The sequence below is a fragment of the Hypanus sabinus genome, chromosome 14 (genome assembly GCF_030144855.1).
Source record: "Hypanus sabinus isolate sHypSab1 chromosome 14, sHypSab1.hap1, whole genome shotgun sequence".
Taxonomy (NCBI): Eukaryota; Metazoa; Chordata; class Chondrichthyes; order Myliobatiformes; family Dasyatidae; genus Hypanus; species Hypanus sabinus.
Window position 1 is genome coordinate 9,671,738 of NC_082719.1, and position 24,661 is coordinate 9,696,398.

Sequence of the window (24,661 nt, forward strand, 5' to 3'; positions counted from 1 at the left end):
AAATTGCTCCTCCTGGAATCCAGCACCATCCTGATTTTTCCCAATTTACCTGCATATTGAAATCCCCCATGACTATCTTAACATTGTCCTTATGGCATGCATTTTTTGTCTCCGACAATAATGTAGTAGGCCACATCACTACTGTTTGAGGTCTGCATACAACTCCCGTCAGGTCTTTTTACCCTTGCAGGTCCTTATCTCTACCCACAATGATTCATCACCTTCCAATCCTATGTCACCTTTTTCAGCAATTCACCCCTCTGTTTTCCTGCCTATCCTTGGACATTAACATTCCAGCTATAATCTTTCAGCCGTGATTCAATGACGCCTACATCATATTTGCCAATTTGCAACAGTGCTGCAACTTCATTCTGTATACTGCGCACATTCACATATAACATCTTCAGTCCTGTATTCACCCTTTTTGATTTTGTTCACTTTTTGTCTTGCAACTCATCCTGTTGACTGCAAACACGAGGAAATCTGCAGATGCTGGAAATTCAAACAACACACACAAAATGCTGGTGGAACACAGCAGGCCAGGCAGCATCTATAGGGAGAAGTGCTGTCGACGTTTCGAGCTGAGACCCTTTGTCAGGACTAGCTGAACGGAAAGATAGTAAGAGATTTGAAAGTAGTGGGGGGGAGGGGGAAATGCAAAATGATAGGAGAAGACCGGAGGGGGTGGAGTGAAGCTAAGAGCTGGAAAGCTGATTGGCGAAAGTGATACAGAGCTGGAGAAGGGAAAGGATCATGGGATGGGAGGCCTCGGGAGAAAGAAAGAGAGAGGGGAGCACCAGAGGGAGATGGAGAACAGGCAGAGTGATGGGCAGAGAGAGAGAAAAAAACAAACAACTGAATATTGTCAGGGATGGGGTAAGAAGGGGAGGAGTGGCATTAACGGAAATTAGAGAAGTCAATGTTCATGCCATCAGGTTGGAGGCTACCCAGCCGGTATATAAGGTGTTGTTCCTCCAACCTGAGTCTGGCTTCATCTTGACAGTAGAGGAGGCCATGGATAGACATATCAGAATGGGAATGGGACATGGAATTAAAATGTGTGGCCACTGGGAGATCCTGCTTTCTCTGGCGGACCGAGCGTAGGTGTTCATCAAAACGGTCTCCCAGTCTGTTTCGGATCTCACCAATATATAAAAGACCACACCGGACGCAGTATACCACACCAGCCGACTCACAGGTGAAGTGTCGCCTCACCTGGAAGGACTGTCTGGAGCCCTGAATGGTGGTGAGGGAGGAAGTGTAAGGGCAGGTGTAGCACTTGTTCCGTTTACAAGGATAAGTGCCAGGAGGGAGATCGGTGGGAAGGGATGGGGTGGACGAGTGGACAAGGGAGTCGCGTAGGGAGCAATCCCTGCGGAAAGCAGAAAGTGGGGGGAGGGAAAGATGTGCTTGGTAGTGGGATCCCGTTGGATGTGGCGGAAGTTACGGAGAATTATACGTTAGACCTGGAGGCTGGTGGGGTGGTAGGTGAGGACAAGAGGAACCCTATCCCAAGTGGGTTGGCAGGCAGATGGGGTGAGGACAAGAGGAACCCTATCCCAAGTGGGTTGGCGGGCAGATGTGCGGGAAATGGGAGAGATGTGTTTGAGAGCAGAGTTGCCCCCGTCCTCACCTACCACCCCACCAACCTCCAGGTCCAACGTATAATTTTCCGTAACTTCAGTTAGTCCTGACGAAGGGTCTCGGCCCGAAACGTCGACAGTGCTTCTCCCTATAGATGCTGCCTGGCCTGCTCTGTTCCACCAGCATTTTGTGTCTGTTGACTGCAATTTTGCCATATCAACAGCCTCTCCTTACTACACATTGACCGTTTGTAAACCAGCCTCCTCATTTTCAGCATTATTATCCACCTTTTTTGCAATACATTTCAATATATGCAGCTCAGAACACTAGTTGCACCATGCTCAACATTTTAATTCCTAACTTTGACTGAGATCTGATCAACATCTTCCTCCACAATCTCTCCACTGTTCTGGCACTCTGGTTCCCATCTCCCTGCAATTCTAGTATAAATGCAACCAAACAAACCTTCCTACTAGGATATTAATCCCCCTCCAGTTCAGGTGTAAACCATCCCTTCTGTACAGGTCCCATCTTCCCTAGAAGAGAGCCCAGATGATCCAAATCTTATGCCCTCTCTTGTACAGCAGCTCCTTAGCCATGTATTAAACTGTATAACCTTCAAGTATTGGCCTCATTAGCACGTGGCATGGGTAGCAATCCTGAGATCACAACCCTGCCCTCTAATTTTGTACCTAACTCCTTGAACTCCCTATGCAGAACTTCGTCACTCATCCTACCCATGGCACTGGTACCATGACTTCTGGCTGTTCACTTGTCCATTTAAGGATGCTGGGGACTCCATCTGAGATATTCTGGAGCCTGGCACCCAGGAGGCTACATACCATCTGGGAATCTCATTCTCACTCACAGATCCGTCTCTCCGTTCCCTTAATGAATCCTCTTGCATCACAGCATGCCTTTTCTCTCCCTTCGATTCTGAGTCACAGATCCAAGACTCAGCCACTGTGACTCTCCTCTGTAAGGTTAACAGTATCCAAAGTGATATACCTGTTGTTGAGGTGGATGGCCACAGGGCTACTCTGCACCGGCTCCTTAACCACTTTTCCCCTCCAGACTGTCACCCATCGCCTGTGTCCTGCACCTTGGATGTAACTACCTCTCTGTATGTCCTATCTATCACCCCCTCAGCCTCACGAGTGAGCTGGAGTTGATCAAGTTCCAGCTCCAACTCTTTGACACGGTTTGTTAGAAGCTGCAGCTGAATGCACTTTTCACAGTTGTAGTTGTCAGGGCCACTAGATATCTCCATCTTCCCACATCCCACAGTCCAGCCCCTCAATTACTTGAACCACCCATAATAAAAAGTAGCATAATAATTATACTTGCTGCTAACTAAGATAGCAAATAATTGTTTTTACAACCTGAGAGCAATGAGATGCTTTCACAGGAAATGTTTCATGCCAGCTTAGTGCCAGCTAGACAGCTGTGAGAACAGGTGATGATGTTTGTGGCCATGTCGTGGTTGTAATCTTTCTTGGCCAGAAAATGCAGAGGATCTTGCAAGAGATTGTGGAATGATGACAGCTTGGCAAGGTCCCTCTCTGTCATGTGCCAGCACTCTGACCCGTACGAGAGTGTGGAGAGAACACAGCTCTGGTACAGCTTCACCTTGCTGTACTTGGTCGATCTCCATATGTTGGTCATTAATTGGAAGACATTTTTAGCTTTGCCGAGTCTGCACTGAAAACTAAGAAATACTCAGCTAAAATTTATGACAGAATTTGCATAAATGCACTCTTTAATTCAATTCTCATTCAATCATGCATGAATATTCATGAATACAATCAAACAAAGCAGCAGGGCTCTGGGGTCAAGGTGCAAAACACAATACAAACAGTCACACACAGCACAAAGCACACATAATATCACAATCACATAGTAAAATAGTCCAAAACTCGTATCACCAATCTACAGTTCTGACCACAAAAGAGCCAGTCTTCTGCCGAGCGAGCTCTGGAGTGCAGCACCTAGCCCAGCCTGGATGCCATGCCGCACCACCCCCAGTGGAGGGCACCGGCTCCGGTGCCTCTCTCGGGTGACACCACACCTCGAGGCCTAGTCCTCACATATTCAAGATATCAAGACCATATAGAATATCACTAAAATATAACCATGCAAAATATATAGTCCAAACCCTTCAGTCCATTGAAATCTTCAGTCGATGACAACAGAGCTTGTCTTCGGCCACGGAGGAGGGGGATAGCACTGATTTTGGAATCACAGATGCTGCACCAAGCTGCCCCTGGTGGTGCACTCCAGCTCAGATGGCTCTGTCCCGGCACTGTAAAACAGGTAACCCCGTGGCTCGAGGCCTTGATTCCACTGAATGCCACCAAAAGCAGCAGTCGAGCACAGTAGAGATGCCTTCTGTGGTGCAAACACTGGAGGGACAGTTCCGATTCCATCGCTGACGTCACTCCACACCGCCCCCTGGTGGAGCACACTGGCTGCGACGCCTCTCTCCTGGCGGCTGGAAACAGGTGACTCTGCAATCTCAGGCCTAGTCCACATCATGACTGAGGCCTTGCAGCTCCCCTTCTACCCACCTCTGCGCTCAGCCAACAAATCAGCAAATCAAGTCTGCGGCACACATGATTAACAATGATCAAAAGAGTCTTCTGATCATAAGAAAGCGATGAAGACGGCCACTTGCTATTAGATTGTAAGCCTCCATCAACTCAGGCAGCGGCACACTGCACGGCTCCTGCACTTTCTCTGCCAGCAAACACCTTGCTGATAGTATAGTCCGGCAGTACTTTAAGTTCTTAATGTATAGCAGGACACTTTCAGGAGCGGGCAGCGGAGTGCACAGGAGCAGAGTGCTGGGCTTCGGCGCAAGGGGACTTCAGCAAGAAGAAATCAGTGAGCCTGAGTACGTGCTTTTCATTTATTCTGACTAATCTGGGATCAGGTGATGGGGGAGACGGTGAGAGCAGTGGTGTGCTCCGTATGCAGTATGTGGGAGGTCAGGGTCAACACAGTTGTCCCTGATGACCACACCTGCAATAGGTGCATCCAGCTGCAGCTCCTATCAGACCGAGTTAGGGAATTGGAGCAGGAGCTGGATGAACTACTGATCATTCAGGAGGCGGAGATAGATAAGAGTTAACGGGAGGTTGTCACACCGAAAAGACAGGAGGTAGGCAAATGGGTGACAGTCAAGAGAGGCAGGGGGAGCAGACAGAGAGAGCAGAGCACCCCTGTGGCCATTCCCATCAACAATAAGTATACCGTTTTGGATACTGTTGGTGGGGATGCCCTACGAGGAACAAGCTGCAGTGGTCCTGTCTCTGGCACTGAGGTTGGACCCTCGACTAGGAAGGGGAGGACGGAAGAGAAGAGAGCGGTATTGATAGGGGATTCTATAGTCAGGGGGGCGGATAGGAGATTTTGTGGGGAAGATCAGGAGTCTCTGATGGTATGTTGCTTCCCTGGTGCCGGGATCTGAGACATCTCAGATCGGGTGCAGGTTATTTTCAAGTGGGAGGGCAAGAATCCAGATGTTGTGGTCCATGTAGGGACCAATGACGTGGGTAGGATGAGTGAGGGGGTCCTGCGTAGGGAGTTCAGGGAGTTAGGGGCGAAGCTGAAGAGCAGGACCTCCAGGGTAACAATCTCAGGATTGCTACCTGTGCCACATGCGAGTGAGGCAAGGAACAGAAAGATTAATACGTGGCTGAGAGGATGGTGCAGGAGGGAGGGCTTCAGGTTTGTAGATAATTGGGCTTTGTTCCAGGGAAGGTGGGATCTGTTCTGAAGGGACGGTTTACACCTGAACTCGAGCGGTACTAACATTCTTGCAGGAAAGTTTGCTAGTGCTTCTTAGGGGGGTTTAAACTAAATTTGCAGGGGGCGGGGATCCAGAATGTGAGAGAGGATAGTGAGAGGAAGAATAAAGGACAGGTGGGGACTTCACGGTTCTGGAATATTAAGTGTGTAGTAGAGAAAGGTGAGGCGGAACAAGTGATATGGAGGACACATGTACAGAGGGATGGTCTGATGGAACATGAAGTTAAATGTGTTGAAAGAATAAGTAAATTTAGGAAGGACAACAAAATTCTAGGGGCGTATAGCCCGATGGGAGTTTGGGGAGCTGGGTTAAGCACAATAGGCAGCGATTCAAACAGAGAGAGGAGAAATGGGCTAAAAATTCTATATCTGAATGCACGAAGTGTCAGAAATAAGGCGGATGAGCTTGAAGCTCAGGTGCGAATGGGTAACTATGATGTTGTTGGGATAACAGAGACATGGCTGCAGGGAGATCAGACCTGGGAAATAAATGTACAAGGGTATACGTGCTATCGTAGGGACAGAAATGTGGGCAGTGGGGGTGAGGTGGCCCTGTTGGTGAGGAATGAGATTCAGTCCTTTGCAAGGGGGGACATAGGGTCAGGAGAAGTAGAATCTGTGTGGATAGAACTGAGGAACAGTAAGGGCAAAAGGACCCAAATGGGTGTTGTCTACAGGCCACCAAACAGTAGCATGGATATTGGGTGCAAGTTGAATAGGGAGTTAGCATTGGCATGTGGCAAAGGTAATGTCACAGTAGTTATGGGGGATTTCAACATGCAGGTGAACTGGGAGAATCAGGTTGGTGCTGAACCCCAGGATAGGGAGTTTGTAGAGTGCCTACGGGATGCATTCTTGAAACAGCTTGTACGAGAGTCGACCAGCAACAAGACTATTCTGGATTTAGTGTTATGTAATGAACAAGATTTGATAAGCGATCTTGCAGTAAAGGAGCCATTAGGAGGTAGTGATCATAATATGATAAGTTTTTATCTGCAATTTGAGAAGGATAAGGGCAGCTCGGAGGTGTCAGTGTTGCAGTTGAACAGGGGAAACTATGGAACCATGAGGGAGGAGCTGGCCAAAGTTGACTGGACCGATAGCCTAGCAGAAAAGAAAGTTGAAGAAGTTACGAGGAATGTTGACGAGGGTAAGGCAGTGGATGTAGTCTATATGGACTTCAGCAAAGCCTTTGACAAAGTTTCACATGGAAGGTTAGTTAAGAAGGTTCAGTCGTTAGGTATTAATGCTGGAGTAATAAAATGGATTCAACAGTGGCTAGATGGGAGATGCCAGAGAGTAGTGGTGGATAATTGTTTATCGGGATGGAGGCTGGTGACTAGCGGGGTGCCTCAGGGATCTGTTTTGGGCCCAATGTTGATTGTAATATACATAAATGATCTGGATGATGGGGTGGTAAATTGGATTAGTAAGTATGCCGATGATACTAAGGTAGGAGGTGTTGTGGATAACGAGGTGGGTTTTCAAAGCTTGCAGGGAGATTTATGCCAGTTAGAAGAATGGGCTGAACGTTGGCAGATGGAGTTTAATGCTGAGAAGTGTGAGGTTCTACACTTTGGCAGGAATAATCCAAATATAACATACATGGTAAATGGTAGGGCATTGAGGAATGCAGAGGAACAGAGAGATCTAGGAATAACAGTGCATAGTTCCCTGAAGGTGGAGTCTCATGTAGATAGGGTGGTGAAGAAGGCTTTTGGAACGCTGGCCTTTATAAATCAAAGCATTGAGTACAGAAGTTGGAATGTAATGTTAAAATTGTACAAGGCATTGGTAAGGCCAAATTTAGAATATTGTGTGCAGTTCTGGTCACCGAATTATAGGAAAGATATCAATAAATTAGAGAGAGTGCAGAGACGATTTACTAGGATGTTACCTGGGTTTCAGCACTTAAGTTACAGAGAAAGGTTGAACAAGTTAGGTCTCTATTCATTGGAGCGTAGAAGGTTGAGGGGGGATTTGATCGAGGTATTTAAAATTTTGAGAGGGATAGATAGAGTTGATGTGAATAGGCTGTTTCCATTGAGAGCAGAGGAGATTCAAATGAGAGGACATGATTTGAGAGTTAGGGGGCAGAAGTTTAAGGGAAACATGAGGGGGTATTTCTTTACTCAGAGAGTGATAGCTGTGTGGAATGAGCTTCCTGTAGAAGTAGTAGAGGCCAGTTCAGTTGTGTCATTTAAGGTAAAATTGGATAGGTATATGGACAGGAAAGGAGTGGAGGGTTATGGGCTGAGTGCGGGTAGGTGGGACTAGGTGAGATTAAGAGTTCGGCACGGACTAGGAGGGCCGAGATGGCCTGTTTCCGTGCTGTGATTGTTATATGGTTATATGGAACAGCAATGGCAGGTATTCTTGGGAATAATGCACAAGGTGCAAAATCAGTTCATCCCCCAGAGAAGGAAGGATTCAAAGGGGAGAAAGGGGCCACAGTGGTTGACAAAAGAAGTCAGAGATTGCATAGCATTAAAAAAAAGGAAGTATGACAGAGCTAAGGTGAGTGGGAGGACAGATGATTGGGAAGTTTTTAAGGAACAATAGAACTTAACTAAAAAGGCAATACGGGGAGAAAAAATGAGGTACGAACGCAAGCTAGCCAGGAATATAAAGGAAGATAGCAAAAGCTTTCTTAGGTATGTGAAGAGAAAGAAGATAGTTAAGAACAATGTTGGGCCCTTGAAGAATGAATTGGGTGAAATTGTTATGGGAAACAGAGAAATGGCAGAAGAATTTAATAAGCACTTTAGATCTGTCTTCACTAGGGAAGACACAAGCAATCTCCCAGATGTATGGATGGGCCAAGGACACAGGGTAACAGAGGAAATGAAACAGATTGACATTAGGAAGGAAACGGTGATGAGTAGACTGATGGGACTGAAGGCTGACAAATCCCCAGGTCCAGATGGTCTGCATCCTAGGATACTAAAGGAGGTGGCCCTGGAAATTGTGGATGCATTGGTAATCATTTTCCAATGCTCCTTAGATTCAGGATCAGTTCCTGAGGATTGGAGAATGGCTAATGTTATCCCACTTTTTAAGAAAGGATGGAGGGAGAAAACAGAGATCTATCAACCTGTCAGCCTGACATTGGTGGTGGGGAAGATGCTAGAGTCCATTATTAAGGATGAAATAGTGGCATATCTAGATAGCAGTGATAGGATTGGGCCAAACCAGCATGGATTTACCAAGGGTAAATCATGCTTGACTAATCTGTTGGAGTTTTTCGGGGATGTAACCAGGAAGTTAGACGGGGGAGATCCAATGGATGTAGTGTACCTCAATTTTCAGAAGGCATTTGATAAGGTCCCACATAGGAGATTGGTGGGTAAAATCAAAGCTCAGGGCATCGGGGGGAAGACATTGACATAGACAGAAAACTGGTTGGCAGATAGAAAGCAAAGGGTAGCGGTGAATGGGTGTTTCTCGGAATGGCAGGTGGTGACTAGTGGGGTGCCACAGGGCTCGGTATTGGGACCACAGCTGTTTACAATTTACGTCAATGATGTAGATGAAGGCATTGAGAATAACATCAGCAAATTTGCTGATGATACTAAGCTGGGTGGCAGTGTGACGTGATGAGGATGTTAGGAGAATTCAGGGTGACTTGGATAGGCTGGGTGAGTGGGCAGATGACGATTAATGTGAATAAGTGTGAGGTTATCCACTTTGGGAGTAAGAACAGGAAGGCAGATTATTATCTGAATGGTGTAGAGTTAGGTAAGGGAGAAATACAAAGAGATCTAGGAGTCCTTGTTCATCAGTCACTGAAGGTGAATGAGCAAGTGCAGCAGGCAGTGAAGAAGGCTAATGGAATGTTGGCCTTTATTACAAAGGGAATTGAGTACAAGAGCAAGGAAATCCTCTTGCATTTGTACAGAGCTCTGGTGAGACCACACCTGGAGTACTGTGTACAGTTTTGGTCTCCAGGGTTAAGGAAGGACATCCTGGCTGTAGAGGAAGTGCAGCGTAGATTCAAGAGGTTGATTCCTGGGATGTCAGGACTGTCTTACGCAGAGAGGTTAGAGAGACTGGACTTGTACATGTTGGAATTAAGGAGATTGAGAGGGGATCTGATTGAAACAAATAAGATTATTAAGGGATTGGACAAGATAGAGGCAGGAAATATGTTCCAGATGCTGGGAGAGTCCAGTACCAGAGGGCATAGTTTAAGAATAAGGGGTAGGTCATTTAGGACAGAGTTAAGGAAAAACTTCTTCTCCCAGAGAGTTGTGGGGGTCTGGAATGCACTGCCTCGGAAGGTAGTGGAGGCCAATTCTCTGGATGCTTTCAAGAAGGAGCTAGATAGGTATCTTATGGATAGGGGAATCAAGGGATATGGGGACAAGGCAGGAACCGGGTATTGATAGTAGATGATCAGCCATGATCTCAAAGTGGCGGTGCAGGCTCGAAGGGCCGAATGGTCTACTTCTGCACCTATTGTCTATTGTCTATAAATACATTTAAGTAGGTCAGTAGCACCTATTGTTGACCCTGTAGAAACCACTGCGACCGAGCGTGCCACCATCATAGCGGAAGCAAGAGGAACCTTAAGAGGCAGAACAGGTCCCACTGCATTACAAAATGGAGACACAGGAGATTGTAGATGCCTTAATCTGCAACAAATAAACACACTACTGAAGGAACAAAGTGGATCAGTCAGCATCTACCGAGGCAGAGGAATTGTTGACCATTTGGGTCGACGCCCTGCATTAGTATCCAGCAGTTTAATTTCTACTACATTAGGAAATGAGTCCAAATTGGATCCAAAGCAAACTTCAAGAAATGATGCCAAATCCAAGCCAATATGACAGAGAAACTGCTCTTTTTTTCAATTCAAATCTAAAACCAAACAGTTTAAAAATTGGTTAAAAATCAAAAGTTGTAAGGAAATCAGAAATATTCTGAAAACAGATTAAAGGACTAAGTTTGTAGTTCTTCATTTAAAGAAGAAAGTTAGTTCTAATGTTGCATACATTTATAAAACACTGCTCAAAGGTTAAATATCATGTTAACAAAAATAACCTCCTTAATAAGAGAGGAGCAATGTGGTATATTTATATGTAATATATGTAAAAAATCCAACCATGTATCAGTAGCCCATTGTGCATTTCCTCCACATTTGGAAGAGAAAATTATCTAGAATGCAAAGGAGTAGCTGATACACTATTATCATCTCCGTTCTATCACAAAGATGAATTTCATTCTCTTTCTATACATTACAATCCACCTTTGCTAAAAAATGATGTTTCTCCATCAGAGATATAAGCCTGGATTTTATGGGGAACTTCTGGCATTCTCCACTTAAAGAATAAGAATATTATCTAAAATGAATTAGGAATTAAAAAGGAATTAATAATTTAGATTAAGTTAATTAATTAAATGTAACTTAAACAAAACTTTACCTGGGTCCCCGAATTCCTCCATTCTTTACAATAAGTTGACATCTAGGGATTTACTAAAGCTTTGTCTAGACTAGCAGAAATGTACACATGGTCCATAAGAAAATCTCTTCTATTACATAATAAATTCCTATCTTTCCATGCACAACATTTGGCCTGATGCCTGGTTGAAGAGAACATGTAACTTGGCAAACTTGGTTACTGATGCAGGTTCAATGCTCATGAGGAACATAAAAGAAATAATCAACCTATCTGTCAACATCCGTTGATCTATGTCCTTATATCGGAGTCGATCTATCTATATTAAACAATCTAAATCCATTAACTGGCAAGCAAACAGGTATCATTCCTCTATACCTGCTTATAAGTTCTGTTGATTTACATCTTCAATCAATACACATCTATTCTATCAGTCTTCCACATCATTCCTCCTTCCCATCTCATCAATATCCATTAAATTACGTCCTTCCATCCGCATCTATATAATCAGACCTATCCATCAATGTTCATTTATCAAAGTCCACCATCTATATCTATCCAGCTACAGCCATTCATCAATTCCATACATCAATTTCCCTCCATCTAAATTCACCCAGTTAATTTAATTCATCTATGTTCATCTGTCTGGATCCATTTATCACTTCATCCACCAATATCCATTCATTTATACCCAGTCATCTTGATCCTGCCCTCTACATTTATCATCACCATTCTTCATCTGTCCATCTATATGCATCCATAGTTCTGCAATTCAAAGGGATGCATTCCTATTTAGAGTTAGGGAAATAAATTTTTATTGTTTTTTGTCAGATAAATGGTTACGGTAGTGCTATTACAACACCAACAACTGGAGTTCAATTCTGCCACTGCCTGTAAGGAGTATGTACATTCTCTCCATTGACTGTACGAGTTTCCTCCGAGTGCTCTGGTTTCCTCCAACACTCCAAAGATGCAAGGATTAATTGTTCGTGAGTGTAATTACGTGGCGTGGGCACTTTGAGCTGGAAGGGCCTGTTACCATGCTGTAGCTTTGAATAATTGAACAATTAAATTTGTACTTTCCAAATTTCTCAATTCAGTAATAGCAGTGCTAAGAACTTAGATTGGAACAAGAATCTCCCACAGTATTTAGCTAAGCTTTTTCAATAATTAATGCATCCCAGTGAAATTAGTTACATAAGACCGCAGAGAACCAAAAATCTATTATTTCTCTACCAAACTAACATCTTTGAAGATATGAAGTGAACATTTAAGGATTGCTGATAGAATGAATAAAAATGTACATAAAACCCCACACATACAAACAACAAAAACATATATTAAAATGTTCAGAGAAGCTCCAGTACCTATAACTTTATTCTTCTTTCCATTTTTAATTGGGGTGCAGAGCAAGCTTTTTATTTGCTTGTTTGTACTTTCTGCATTTTCATTCTATCAAGCAAATAAAGATAGGGTTAAAAGCTACTGGGAATATTCCAAATATCACTAAATTATATAATCCTAGGGCTAAATCTGTATAAATTTGAGGATTTAAAATATTCACTTACTGTCCACATGAACCTTTTATCCTTGCTAAGATCTGTAATATTCAATGTTTCCATTGTGTTTTTAGCATATTTTGCAAACATATAGTTGATTTTATTTATATTGTAGTTCCTGCTAAGAAAAAAACAAATTTATGTTAGTAGGCTCGGTAGCTAAAAACAATCTGCCTATCCATTAAATAAATAATATACATTTTTTTAAACAAAGCTTCCTTCTTATTTTACCAGAAAGCCCTAAGCTCTGTTGTGTCTTGCACCCATCTGTAATTTCTACATCCATTTGCAGTAGTAAATCTAAATCTAACTGACTCTTCAATTTATTTAATGCTGGATTAATACATTTTTAATGGAGCATTTTGATCTGAGTATAAATACTAAGACAATAAATGAATATTTTAACAGACAGATCTGGATCTTCTGCAAACCTGCTGGATTAAGGACTTTACTTTTGCAACAATGTGGAAGGTCAGATACCTGAATTAAGGTGGCACTCTCAACCTTCAGAAGACTGATCATCATGAAAAGGATAACTATATTTGTCAATCAGACTCTTCATGGAAGAAGGGAGTCTAAACAACTGAAACGTTTGTAACACTTCAGCTGGGAAATCTGCCAACTAAACACATGGCAAGTTAAAGTCATTGTGTTGGCATAAGATCATTTTTAAAATTTACTGCTATTTATTTACTGTATTTTATTGTTTGCTAGTTAAAACAATTTTTTTCCTTCTGTTAATGTTCAGAGTAGATTATAAGGGATAACATGTGCTGAAGCACCTGTACCACTGTACACTACTGTAGTGTGCTATGCTCCATATTGAATGCTTGTGAGCTAGTGAGCAAGGTCTCACCATCTGTTAAAGCTATTCTTGGGCTGAGTCTTATCACTTATGATTGAAACCTACTTTTGGTGATAGTGATTAATTAAATTCCTAATGGATAAACAATAAAAAAAGTGCTGGAGGAACATCTGTGGATGGAAGCAAACACAAGGAAATCTGCAGCTGCTGGAAATTCAAACAACACACACAAAATGCTGGTGGAACACAGCAGGCCAGGCGGCATCTATAGGGAGAAGCACTGTCAACATTTCGGGCCGAGACCCTTCGTCAGGACTAACTGAAAGGAAAGATAGTAAAATATATGAAAGTAGTGGGGGGAGGAGGAAATGCGAAAAGATAGGAGAAGACCGGAGGGGGTGGGGTGAAGCTGAGAGCCGGAAATGTGATTGGTAAAAGGGATACAGAGCTGGAGAAGGGAAAGGATCATGGGACGGGAGGCCTAGGGAGAAAGAAAGAGGGAGGCGAGCACCAGAGGGAGATGGAGAACAGGGAGAGTGATGTGCAGAGAGAGAGAAAAAGGAGAAGGGGGGGGGAAAACTAAATATATCAGGGATGGGGTAAGAAGGGGAGGAGGGACATTAACGGAAGTTAGAGAAGAAAATGTTCATGCCATCAGTTTGGAGGCTACCCAGCCAGTATATAAGATGTTGTTCCTCCAACCTGAGTTTGGATTCATTTTGACAATAGAGGAGGCCATGGATAGACATATCAGAATGGGAATGGGACGTGGAATTAGATGTGTGGCCACTGGGAGATCCTGCTTTCTCTGGCAGAGAGAGCGTAGGTGTTCAGCAAAACGGTCTCCCAGTCTGTGTCAGGACTCACCAATATATAAAAGGCCTCACCAGGAGCACCGGACGCAGTATACCACACCAGCCAACTCACAGGTCCTCCCACTTCCTCCAAACCAAGGGTGTAGCCATGGGCACCCGCATGGGTCCCAGTTATGCCTGCCTTTTTGTTGGCTTTGTGGAACAGTCCATGTTCCAAGACTATACGGGTATCCGTCCCCCTTCTTTTCCTTAGTTACATCGACAACTGCATTGGCGCTGCCTCCTGCACGCATGCTGAGCTCATTGACTTCATTAACTTTGCCTCCAACTTTCACCCTGCCCTCAAATTTACCTGCTCCATTTCCGACACCTCCCTCCCCCTTCTTGATCATTCTGTCTCCATCTCTGGAGATGGCCTATCTACTGATATCTACTATAAGCCTACAGACTCTCACAGCTACCTGGACTATTCCTCTTTCCACCCTGTCTCTTGCAAAAATGCTATCCCCTTCTCACAATTCCTCCGTCTCCACCACATCTGCTCTCAGGATGAGGCTTTTCATTCCAGGACGAAGGAGATGTCTTCCTTTTTTAAACAAAGGGTTCTTCCCTTCATCCACCATCAACTCTGCTCTCAAACGCATCTCTCCCATTTCCCGCACATCTGCCCTCACCCCATCCACCCACCACCCCACTCAGGATAGGGTTCCCCTCATCCTCACCTACCACCCCACCAGCCTCCGTGTCCAACGTATAATTCTCTATAACTTCCGCCACCTCCAATGTGATCCCACTACCAAGCACATTTTTCCCTCCCCCCCCCTTTCTGCTTTCTGCGGGGATTGCTCCCTACACGACTCCTTTGTCCATTCATCCCCCCATCCCTTCCCACCGATCTCCCTCCTGGCACTTATCCTTGTAAGCGGAACAAGTGCTACACCTGCCCTTACACTTCCTCCCTCACCACTATTCAGGGCCCCAGACAGTCCTTCCAGGTGAGGCAACACTTCACCTGTGAGTCGGCTGGTGTGGTATACTGTGTCCGGTGCTCCCGGTGTGGCCTTTTATATATTGGTGAGACCCGATGCAGACTGGGAGACTGTTTCACTGAACACCTACGCTCAGTCCACCGGAGAAAGCAGGATCTCCCAGAGGCCACACATTTTAATTCCACGTCCCATTCCCATTCTGATATGTCTATCCATGGCCTCCTCTACTGTCAAGATGAAGCCACACTCAGGATGGAGGAACAACACCTTATATACCGGCTGGTTAGCCTCCAACCTGATGCTATGAACATTGACTTCTCTAACTTCCGTTAATGCCCCTCCTCTCCTTCTTACCCCATCCTTACTAAATTTAGTTTTTTTCCCCTCTTTTTTTTCTCTCTCTCTGCCCATCACTCTGCCTGTTCTCCATCTCCTTCTGGTGCTCCCCTCCCCCTTTTTTCTCCCTAGGCCTCTTGTCCTATAATCCTTTCCCTTCTCCAGCTCTGTATCCCTTTTGCCAATCACCTTTCCAGCTCTCAGCTTCACCCCACCCCCTCCGGTCTTCTCCTATCTTTTCACATTTCCCCCTCCCCCTCCTACTTTCAAATCTTTTACTATCTCTCTTTTCAGTTAGTCCTGATGAAGGGTCTCAGCCTAAAACGTTAACAGTGCTCCTCCCTATATATGCTGCCTGGCTTGCTGTGTTCCACCAGCATTTTGTATCTGTGGATGGAAATGGACAGTTAACGTTACTCTATTGATTCAGTCTCTTTATTAAAAATAGCTTTTTCTAACCTAATATTTATACTGTGTTCCATTCATATTTTACAATGGAATCTGTCTGAATAGTCTTAACAAATTTCTATTACAATCACTTGTGGAAATGGCAGGTGTTGAAAATATAATATGATTGGTTTTTGTTACGGGTATTATGATAGAAATTTATAATTTAATAAAAATATTGCAATGCAAGTTGATGTAAGATTTGAAAATAAATTAATATGGATCTTTTCTATAAATATAAATTCACTTTGTGTGTATCTATTGTACTTAATGGATTTAACAATGCATATTTCCAGTCTACTGGTAATCTACAACATTAGAGATCGTGTGAATCACTATGGAGACTATTCAACTCATTAGATTGATGAATTCTCATACACAGCAATACAGAAAGTTTTAAAAAGTGACCTGTAAATCAGTGTACAAAAAGCAATATAAATATTAAGAAATACACTCGATTATAAGAAATGTACAAAATAACAAAACACAAAAGCCATGTTAAAGAAAAGGCCACTTCTTGATTTCTCAAAGGATTTACAAAGGTAGAAATCTTCTGAGACAAATGTAACTTGACGCTTCACATTTCAGGTACTAAGTGATTGCTACTCTGTCAGGTTCAAGTTTAATAATCCTGGGTAATTAGCTTAAACCCATGCTATAAGAGTGATGTCTATGCAGCTTTCATTTATGAAGGCAGGAACAACAAAGCTCGTGTTGGAGCATGATAGCAGTAGCAGAAACTCCTGGATTTCTGCATTTAACTGTGTCCCATGTAAATGCCATAACTTGTAGTTCTACCCGTTAATAATCAGGAGGGCTGCTGTGCATTTCATGAACACTGCTTATGATCTTCTATTAGGTGACATACTGCAATTCCGAATATGCCTCACTTTTTTACTGTGTTTTACTGACGCTCTGAAGATGCTTACTATAAACATGCACACTTCCCCTCACTCACCCTCTGATATTTCCTCTCCTCTCACTTGTGCTGATATCACTTACAGCTCTCAACCCTTGCTACACTCACACACATCTTTTAAATCTACACTTCTTGGGTGTTAAACATAACACAGACAGACAGACATTGATCCCGAGGGGAAATTGGGTTTCATTACAGCAACACCAACCAAGAATAGTGAAGAAATATAGCAATATAAACCCATAAATAATTAAATAATAATAAGATAATCATGCCCAGTGGAAATAAGTCCCGGACCAGCCTATTGGCTCAGGGTGTCTGACACTCCGAGGGAGGAGTTGTAAAGTTTGATGGCCACAGGTAAGAATGACTTCCTATGACGCTCAGTGTTACATCTCAGTGGAATGAGTCTCTGGCTGAATGTACTCCTGTGCCTAACCAGTACATTATGGAGTGGATGGAGACATTGTCCAAGATGGCATTCAACTTGGACAGCATCCTCTTTTCAGATACCACCGTCAGAGAGTCCAGTTCCACCCCCACAACATCACTGGCCTTACAAATGAGTTTGTTGATTCTGTTGGTGTCTGCTACCCTCAGCCTGCTGCCCCAGTACACAACAGCAAACATGATAGCACTGTCCACCACAGCCTCGTAGAACATCCTCAGCATCATCCGGCAGATGTTAAAGGACCTCAGTCTCCTCAGGAAATAGAGACGGCTCTGACCCTTCTTGTAGACAGCCTCAGTGTTCTTTGACCAGTCCAGTTTATTGTCAATTTATATCCCCAGGTAATTGTAATCCTCCACCATGTCCACACTAACCCCTTGGATGGAAACAGGGGTCACCAGTGCCTTAGCCCTCCTCAGGTCCACCACCAGCTCCTTAGTCTTTTTCACATTAAGCTGCAGATGATTCTGCTCGCACCATGTGACAAAGTTTCCCACCGTAGCCCTGTACTCAGCCTCATCTCCCTTGCTGCCTCACTTTGGTTATTATGCTAAATGCACTCAGTATTCACAAATCTCTTAACATCTGGTTCTATTGGAATTAGTGTAAATATGTGGGGAAGTAAAAGGTCCTCCTTCCATACCTCAAACACAGTTAATGTTGGTGACTAAAGATGAATATGTTCGTCTTGTTGTCTGGAATTGGTGTTAATGGGAAATTTGAATGCAAGAGGACTGTCTGTGCTCTCCTCTGCTCGACCACCTAAAGGTAGGCAGTACCACGGAGACAACAAGGCAACAAGAGCTTCCTACCTCATCATCCCATTCATATTCTTTCTATATATGACAAAAGGGAGATAGCACACATTTACTTCAAAGAACCATCAGGCAGAGAAGGTGGAAGACCCTGAACTTGTAGTGGAATATTGCTTTTTCGAAGCAATGGGCCAGCTCAAAGTTGTTGTTTTTTCCCTTCTGGTTCCATTCACCCATACACTGAAAAGCTCAATCAAATGCTCAGCCTAAAAGTAAAACGACAGGTTAATAATTATAATATTTCTGCATAAAATTTGATCTTCCATTGCAACAGTGTGCATCGTAATATGGTGTTACTGAAATTTGTGTGGCAGTAGCCTGATGCATCTTGTTAGGAACAAGCCTATCATGAGTTAATCCTCCCGAACCAGTACTGTCCAATATCTCAAAAGAGTTAAACTAAATTGGGACAGTGCAGAAGGGAAGATTTTTGATCTGTCTCTCCTCTAACAGGGGATCTGACATATAAATACTTCATGCCAGATAAGGTTAATAGGCACTGATACAGACCTTTGTGCCCACTAACACACAAAATGCTGAAGGAACGCAGGGTGTCAGGCAGCATCTGCGGAGAGAGATGGACAGTCAAACTTCCAGATTGAGATGCTTCCCATATCCCCCTCAACTCTACTCAAAATCTATTCCGTAGTCTGTTAACTTATCAACCAGAGGGCCTTGAGATATGGGAAAAAAACTGGAGAACCTGGAGGAAACCCTTACATTCACGAGAACAATGCAAACTCCTCACAGATATACCGGAACTGTGCACTGAGCTGGCGTCACCCTGCAAGCTTCACCACTGTGCTGAAAGAAAAGTCATGTTGCAAGAAGAATTGTTTCAGGAATAGTGAGAGCAGGCTTAATAAATAAGAAGATGGATGCAGATTTTCACATAATGAAAAAGAGTAAAAGGACAATTAACGCAGCAGAATAATGAGATAAAGTAAAAACTGGAATTAAGAGATGAAGATCAGAAGAAATATAGAAGCTTTAAGAGACAGTCAGTAAAAAACAAAAGCCTATTAGGAGAAGTGTGAGAGAGAGTTATACTCTGAATAGCAATTACAATGGATGATCATTTGCAGTAATGATGAGAAGGCCAGCATCACCCCCATTAATTATTGGGTAAAACTAGCAGCAACACCAAAAAACCAAGACGTAGGCAGATGGGTGACGGTCCAGGGAGGCAGGGGGAGCAGGCAGAGAGAGCAGAGCACCCCTGCGGCCATTCCCATTAACAATAAGTATACCGCACTGGATACTGTTGATGGGGATGACCTACCAGGAATGAGTTGTAGTGGTCCTGCCTCTGGCACAGAGGTTGAACCCTCAACGAGAAAGGGGAGGAGGGAAGAGAAGAGAGCGATAGTTTTAGGGGACTCTATAGTTAGGGGGGCAGATAGGAGATTTTGAGGGGCAGATCGGGAGTCTCGGATGGTATGTTGCCTCCCTGGTGCCAGGGTCCGGGACATCTCAGATCGGGTGCAGGCTATTCTTGAGAGTGAGGGCATGAACCCAGATGTAGTGGTCCATGTAGGGACCAATGATGTAGGTAAGGTGAGTGAGGGGATCCTGTTTAGAGAGTTCAGGGAGTTAGGAGTGAAGCTGAAAGGCAGGACCTCCAGGGTGACAATCTCGGGATTGCTACCTGTGCCACGTGCGAGTGAGGCGAAGAGTAGAATGATTATGTACATTAATACGAGGCTGAGAGCATGGTGCAGGAAGGAAGGGTTCAGGTTTTTGGATAATTGGTCTTTGTTCCAGGGACATTGGGATCTGTTTCGAAGGGATGGTCTACATCTGAACCGGAGGGGTACTAACATTCTTGCAGGAGTATTTGCCAGTGCTGCTCGGGGGGGTTTAAACTAGATGTGCAGGGGGCAGGGATCCAGATCCAGAGGGTTGGTCAGAAGGTGCATGGGGTTAAATGTGTACAAGGTTTGGGTGATCTTGAGAAGGTCATCAAAATTCAGGGTGCAATTTGCCCGATGGAAGTTCAAGGAGCTGGGTTAGGTACAGTAGACAGTGTTTTAAGCAAAGAGAGGAGGAATGGGCTAAGAATTCTCTACTTGAATGCGCGTAGTGTCAGAAATAAGACAGATGAGCTTGAAGCTCAGATGAAAATGGGGAACTACGATATTGTTGGGATAACGGAGACATGGCTGCAAGGGGATCAGGCCTGGGAACTGAGTGTACCAGGGTATACGTGCTATCGTAGAGACAGAAATATGGGAAGAGGGGGTGGGGTGGCCCTGTTGGTGAGGAATGAGATTCAGTCCTTAGCAAGAGGTGACTTGGGAACAGGGGAAGTAGAGTCTGCGTGGATTGAGCTGAGGAACAGTAAGGGTAAAAAGACCCTAATGGGTGTTGTGTACAGGCCCCCAAACAGTAGCGTGGATATTGGGTACAAGTTGATTAGGGAGTTAACATTGGCATGTGCTAAAGGTAATGCAGTCATTATGGGAGATTTCAACATGCAGGTGGACTGGGAGAATCAGGTAGGTGCTGGACCCCAGGATAGGGAGTTTGTGGAGTGTCTAAGGGATGTATTTTTGGAACAGCTTGTGCTTGAGCCAACCAGGAACGAGGCTATTTTGGACTTGGTGATGTGTAATGAACAGGAATTGATAAGTGATCTTGAAGTAAAGGAGCCATTAGGATCATAACATGATAAGTTTTTATCTACAATTTGAGAGGGATAAGGGCAGATCAGAGGTGTCAGTGTTGCAATTAAATAAAGGAGACTACGGAGCCATGAGGGATGAGCTGGCCAAAGTTAAATGGGCGGATGCCCTGGCAGGAAAGACAGTGGATCAGCAGTGGCAGATATTCTTGGGCATAATACAAAAGATGCAAATGCAGTTCATTCCAATGAGAAGGAAGGATTCAAAGAGGGGGAAGGGGCCACAGTGGTTGACAAAGGAAGTCAGAGATTGTATAGCATTAAAGAAAAAGAAGTATGACAGGGCTAAGATGAGTGGGAATACAGATGATTGGGAAAGTTTTAAGGAACAGCAGATCTTAACTAAAAAAGCAATACGGAGAGAAAAAATCAGGTATGAGCTCAGTCTAGCCAGGAATATAAAAGGGGATAGCAAAAGCTTTTTTAGCTATGTGAAGAGAAAGAAGATAGTTAAGAACAATGTTGGCCCCTTGAAGAATGAATTGGGAGAAATTGTTATGGGAAACAGGGAAATGGCAACAGAATTTAATGCATACTTTAGACCTGTCTTCACCAGGGAGGACACAAGCAATCTCCCAGATGTATGGATGGGCCAGGGTCATAAGATATCAGAGGAATTGAGACAGATTGACATTAGGAAAGAAACTGTGATGAGTAGACTGGTAGGACTGAAGGCTAATAAATCCCCGGGTCCAGATGGTCTGCATCTGAGGGTTCTAAAAGAGGTGGCTCAGGAAATTGCGGATGCATTGGTAATCATTTTCCAATGTTCCTTAGATTCAGGATCAGTTCCTGAAGATTGGAGAGTGGCTAATGTTGTTCCACTTTTCAAGAAGGGAGGGAAGGAGAAAACGGAGAACTATCGCCCTGTTAGCGTAACGTCAGTCGTGGGGAAGATGCTTGAGTCCATTATTAAGGACGAAATAGTGGCACATCTAGATGGCAGAAATAGGATTAGGCCGAGCCAGCATGGATTTACCAAGGGCAAATAATGCTTGACTAATCTGTTGGAGTTTTTTGAGGGTGTAACAAGGATGTTAGACGAGGGTAAGCCAGTAGATGTTGTGTACCTAGATTTTCAGAAGGCATTCGATAAGGTGCCACATAGGAGATTGGTGAGTAAAATCAGAGCTCATGGCATTGGGGGCAGGGTTTCAACATGGATAGAAAACTGGTTGGCAGATAGAAAGCAAAGGGTAGCAGTGAATGGGTGTTTCTCAGACTGGCTGGAGGTGACTAGTGGGGTACCACAGGGCTCTGTATTGGGACCACAGCTCTTTACGATTTATGTCAATGATTTAGATGAGGGCATTGAAAACTATATCAGCAAGTTTGCTGACGATACTAAACTAGGTGGCAGTGTGACATGCGAAGAGGACGTTAGGAGAATACAGGGAGACTTGGATAGGCTGAGTGAGTGGGCAGATACTTGGCAGATGTCATTCAATGTGAATAAATGTGAAGTTATCCACTTTGGAAGCAGGAACAAGAGGGCAGAGTATTGTCTGAACGGTGTCGAGTTAGGTAAGGGAGAAATGCAAAGAGACCTAGGAGACCTAGTTCACCAGTCAATGAAGGTGAATGAGCAAGTGTAACAGGCAGTGAAGAGGGCAAATGGAATGTTGGCCTTTGTTACAAGGGGAATTGAATACAAGAGCAAGGATGTCCTTTTGCATTTGTACAGGGCCCTGGTGAGACCACACCTGGAATATTGTGTACAGTTTTGGTCTCCAGGTTTAAGGAAGGACATTCTAGCAATTGAGGAAGTGCAGCGTAGATTCACTAGGTTGATTCCTGGGATGGCAGGGCTGTCTTACGCAGAGAGATTGGAGAGATTGGGCTTGTACACGCTGGAATTGAGGAGATTGAGAGGGGATCTGATTGAAACATTTAAGATAATTAAAGGATTTGATAGGATTGAGGCAGGAAATATGTTCCAGATGTTGGGAGAGTCCAGTACCAGAAGGCATGGATTGAGAATAAGAGGTCAGTTATTTAAAACAGAGTTGAGGAAGAGCTTCTTCTCCCAGAGAGTTGTGGAGGTGTGGAATGCACTGCCTCGGAAGACGGTGGAGGCCAATTCTCTGGATGCTTTCAAGAAGGAGCTGGATAGATATCTGATGGATAGGGGAATCAAGGGATATGGGGACAAGGCAGGGACTGGGTATTGATAGTGAATGATCAGCCATGATCTCAGAATGGCGGTGCAGACTGGAGGGGCCGAATGGTCTACTTCTGCACCTATTGTCTATTGTCTATTAACTTCTGGCATGGAAGAGTTAAATACAGTAATTTTGAAACTGCTGTCGCAAACTCTACTAGGAAATGTAGAGCAGTTTATATTGGAATGGTCTGTGCTTGTTCTGGCTTGCCAAATGCACATGTACCCCTATGCATTCCATCAGTCACACTTCAGTATTTCTGGCCCTGCACATTGTGGTTTTCCATAGAGACGTTCTGCAAGGCACATCAGCCCACTTTTGACAACTAGACCTCATGCAGCACATTTAGAAGACCTGCTCACAGTCTACTCTCATGTCATTGGACAGCTAACTGCTTTCAAAGAACTTTGAACAGTGTTTAAATGTCTCTGCCGATTAGAGATTCTTTAATTTCCCTCCCCTTTAAAACTGATCGTTTGGAGCTGAGGAAGTGAATAACTTTAACGTGACTTTCAGTGCTAGAAATCAATCAGAAACATCAGCATTCAGGAAAGTGAAGAGCATGTACTTTTGCAATCAAGTTTGGCAACTTTATTCATATTAGCATTGGTTCACTATCAGGGGTGGCGAGTCCATGGCATGTGCAAAATTTTGTTGGCACACAGCATGTAGTTCAGCACCTCAATTATTTGAACCACCCATAATAAAAAGATAAATAATGATGATTTTTACTGCCAAAAGAGCAGCAAATAATTGTTTTTACAACCTGAGAGCAATGAGATGTATTCACACACATGAAACACCTCATGCCAGCTTAGTGCCAGCTAGACAGTTGCGAGAACAGGTGATCTTGGATGATACGTTTTGAAATCCTCCCAGACCTGGGAGAACACATCAGTATTTGGATAGAAAATAGTTACAATAACAACACTATATAGAAAGGATGTTATTTTTCAATTGTCCTTTAAAAAGTAATAATAATTTTTAACAGATTTTCTGAAATGCTTTGTTTATTTAAATCTGTCTGTGTTACACTTCTATTAATAGTAAAACAATAAATTCATATAATATGTATCAGGACATCTTTTTTTCCATAGAAAAGTCCATAATTATTGTTTCTTAGTCATCAGTTAGTGATAATCTCTGCTCAAAATTACCATGGCACACAAGATAACTTTTTGGATTATCACCAATTTGGGCACAAGCGCTCAAAAAGGTTCGCCACCCCTGCACTAGGTGTATCAGCCATAAATCAAAGGAGCAGAAACAATATGTATAGGCCCAGAATACTTGTTTGCTCAGCCCCTGGACTCATCGATGGAGGATGATGTCTCTCACATCTGACCTACGACTCACATCAAAATTCCATTTTGCAACATGCAGATGCTTAGCTTAGGATAAACTGATCCATTCTCAACAATCAGAAGATCAGTACACTTGACCCCAATACTTCTTTGTGTTGCTGATAAATTTTCTCCAAAAGCATAATTTACTTAAGTGGATTCACACAGATTTCTTATTTTCAGATTAGTTCTAAAGAAAAAAAATGGAGAACTTCATTACCCCAAAGTTTAAGTTAAATCCCTGTAAAAGCATCAACATATATCACCACCACACACTTACCTAACAAGCCAATTTATATTTCTTGTAATGGTTCTTACCAATCTCGTTTCTTTATGTAAATTTAATAAAGTTCAAAGTAAAGTTATTATCGAAGTACATATCTATCACCTTATACAACCCTGAGATTCATTTTCATGCAGGCAATCAAAGTAAATACAATCAATCAATGACTGCACCCAACTGAATGGACAAGCAACCAGTGTGCAAAACACAGACTGCACAAATACATACATATATATATATAGAATAAATATCAAGAACATG

The 24,661-nt window shown here is 43.5% G+C and overlaps 1 protein-coding gene across 4 annotated transcripts in view; it reads right to left on the minus strand.

Moving 5' to 3' along the window:
* The window catches only part of pde5ab (phosphodiesterase 5A, cGMP-specific, b), a 124,927-nt gene that overhangs the window by 42,400 nt on the left and 57,866 nt on the right, over nucleotides 1-24,661 (minus strand). For 3 of the 4 annotated variants that reach the window (XM_059988755.1, XM_059988756.1, XM_059988753.1), the window contains exons 8-9: nucleotides 12,362-12,473; nucleotides 12,161-12,245 (exon numbers count right to left, since the gene is read on the minus strand). In XM_059988755.1, the coding sequence (XP_059844738.1) occupies nucleotides 12,161-12,245; nucleotides 12,362-12,473 (197 nt within the window). The remainder of the gene's footprint in view (nucleotides 1-12,160; nucleotides 12,246-12,361; nucleotides 12,474-24,661) is intronic. The other variant, XM_059988754.1, reaches the window with a different exon arrangement.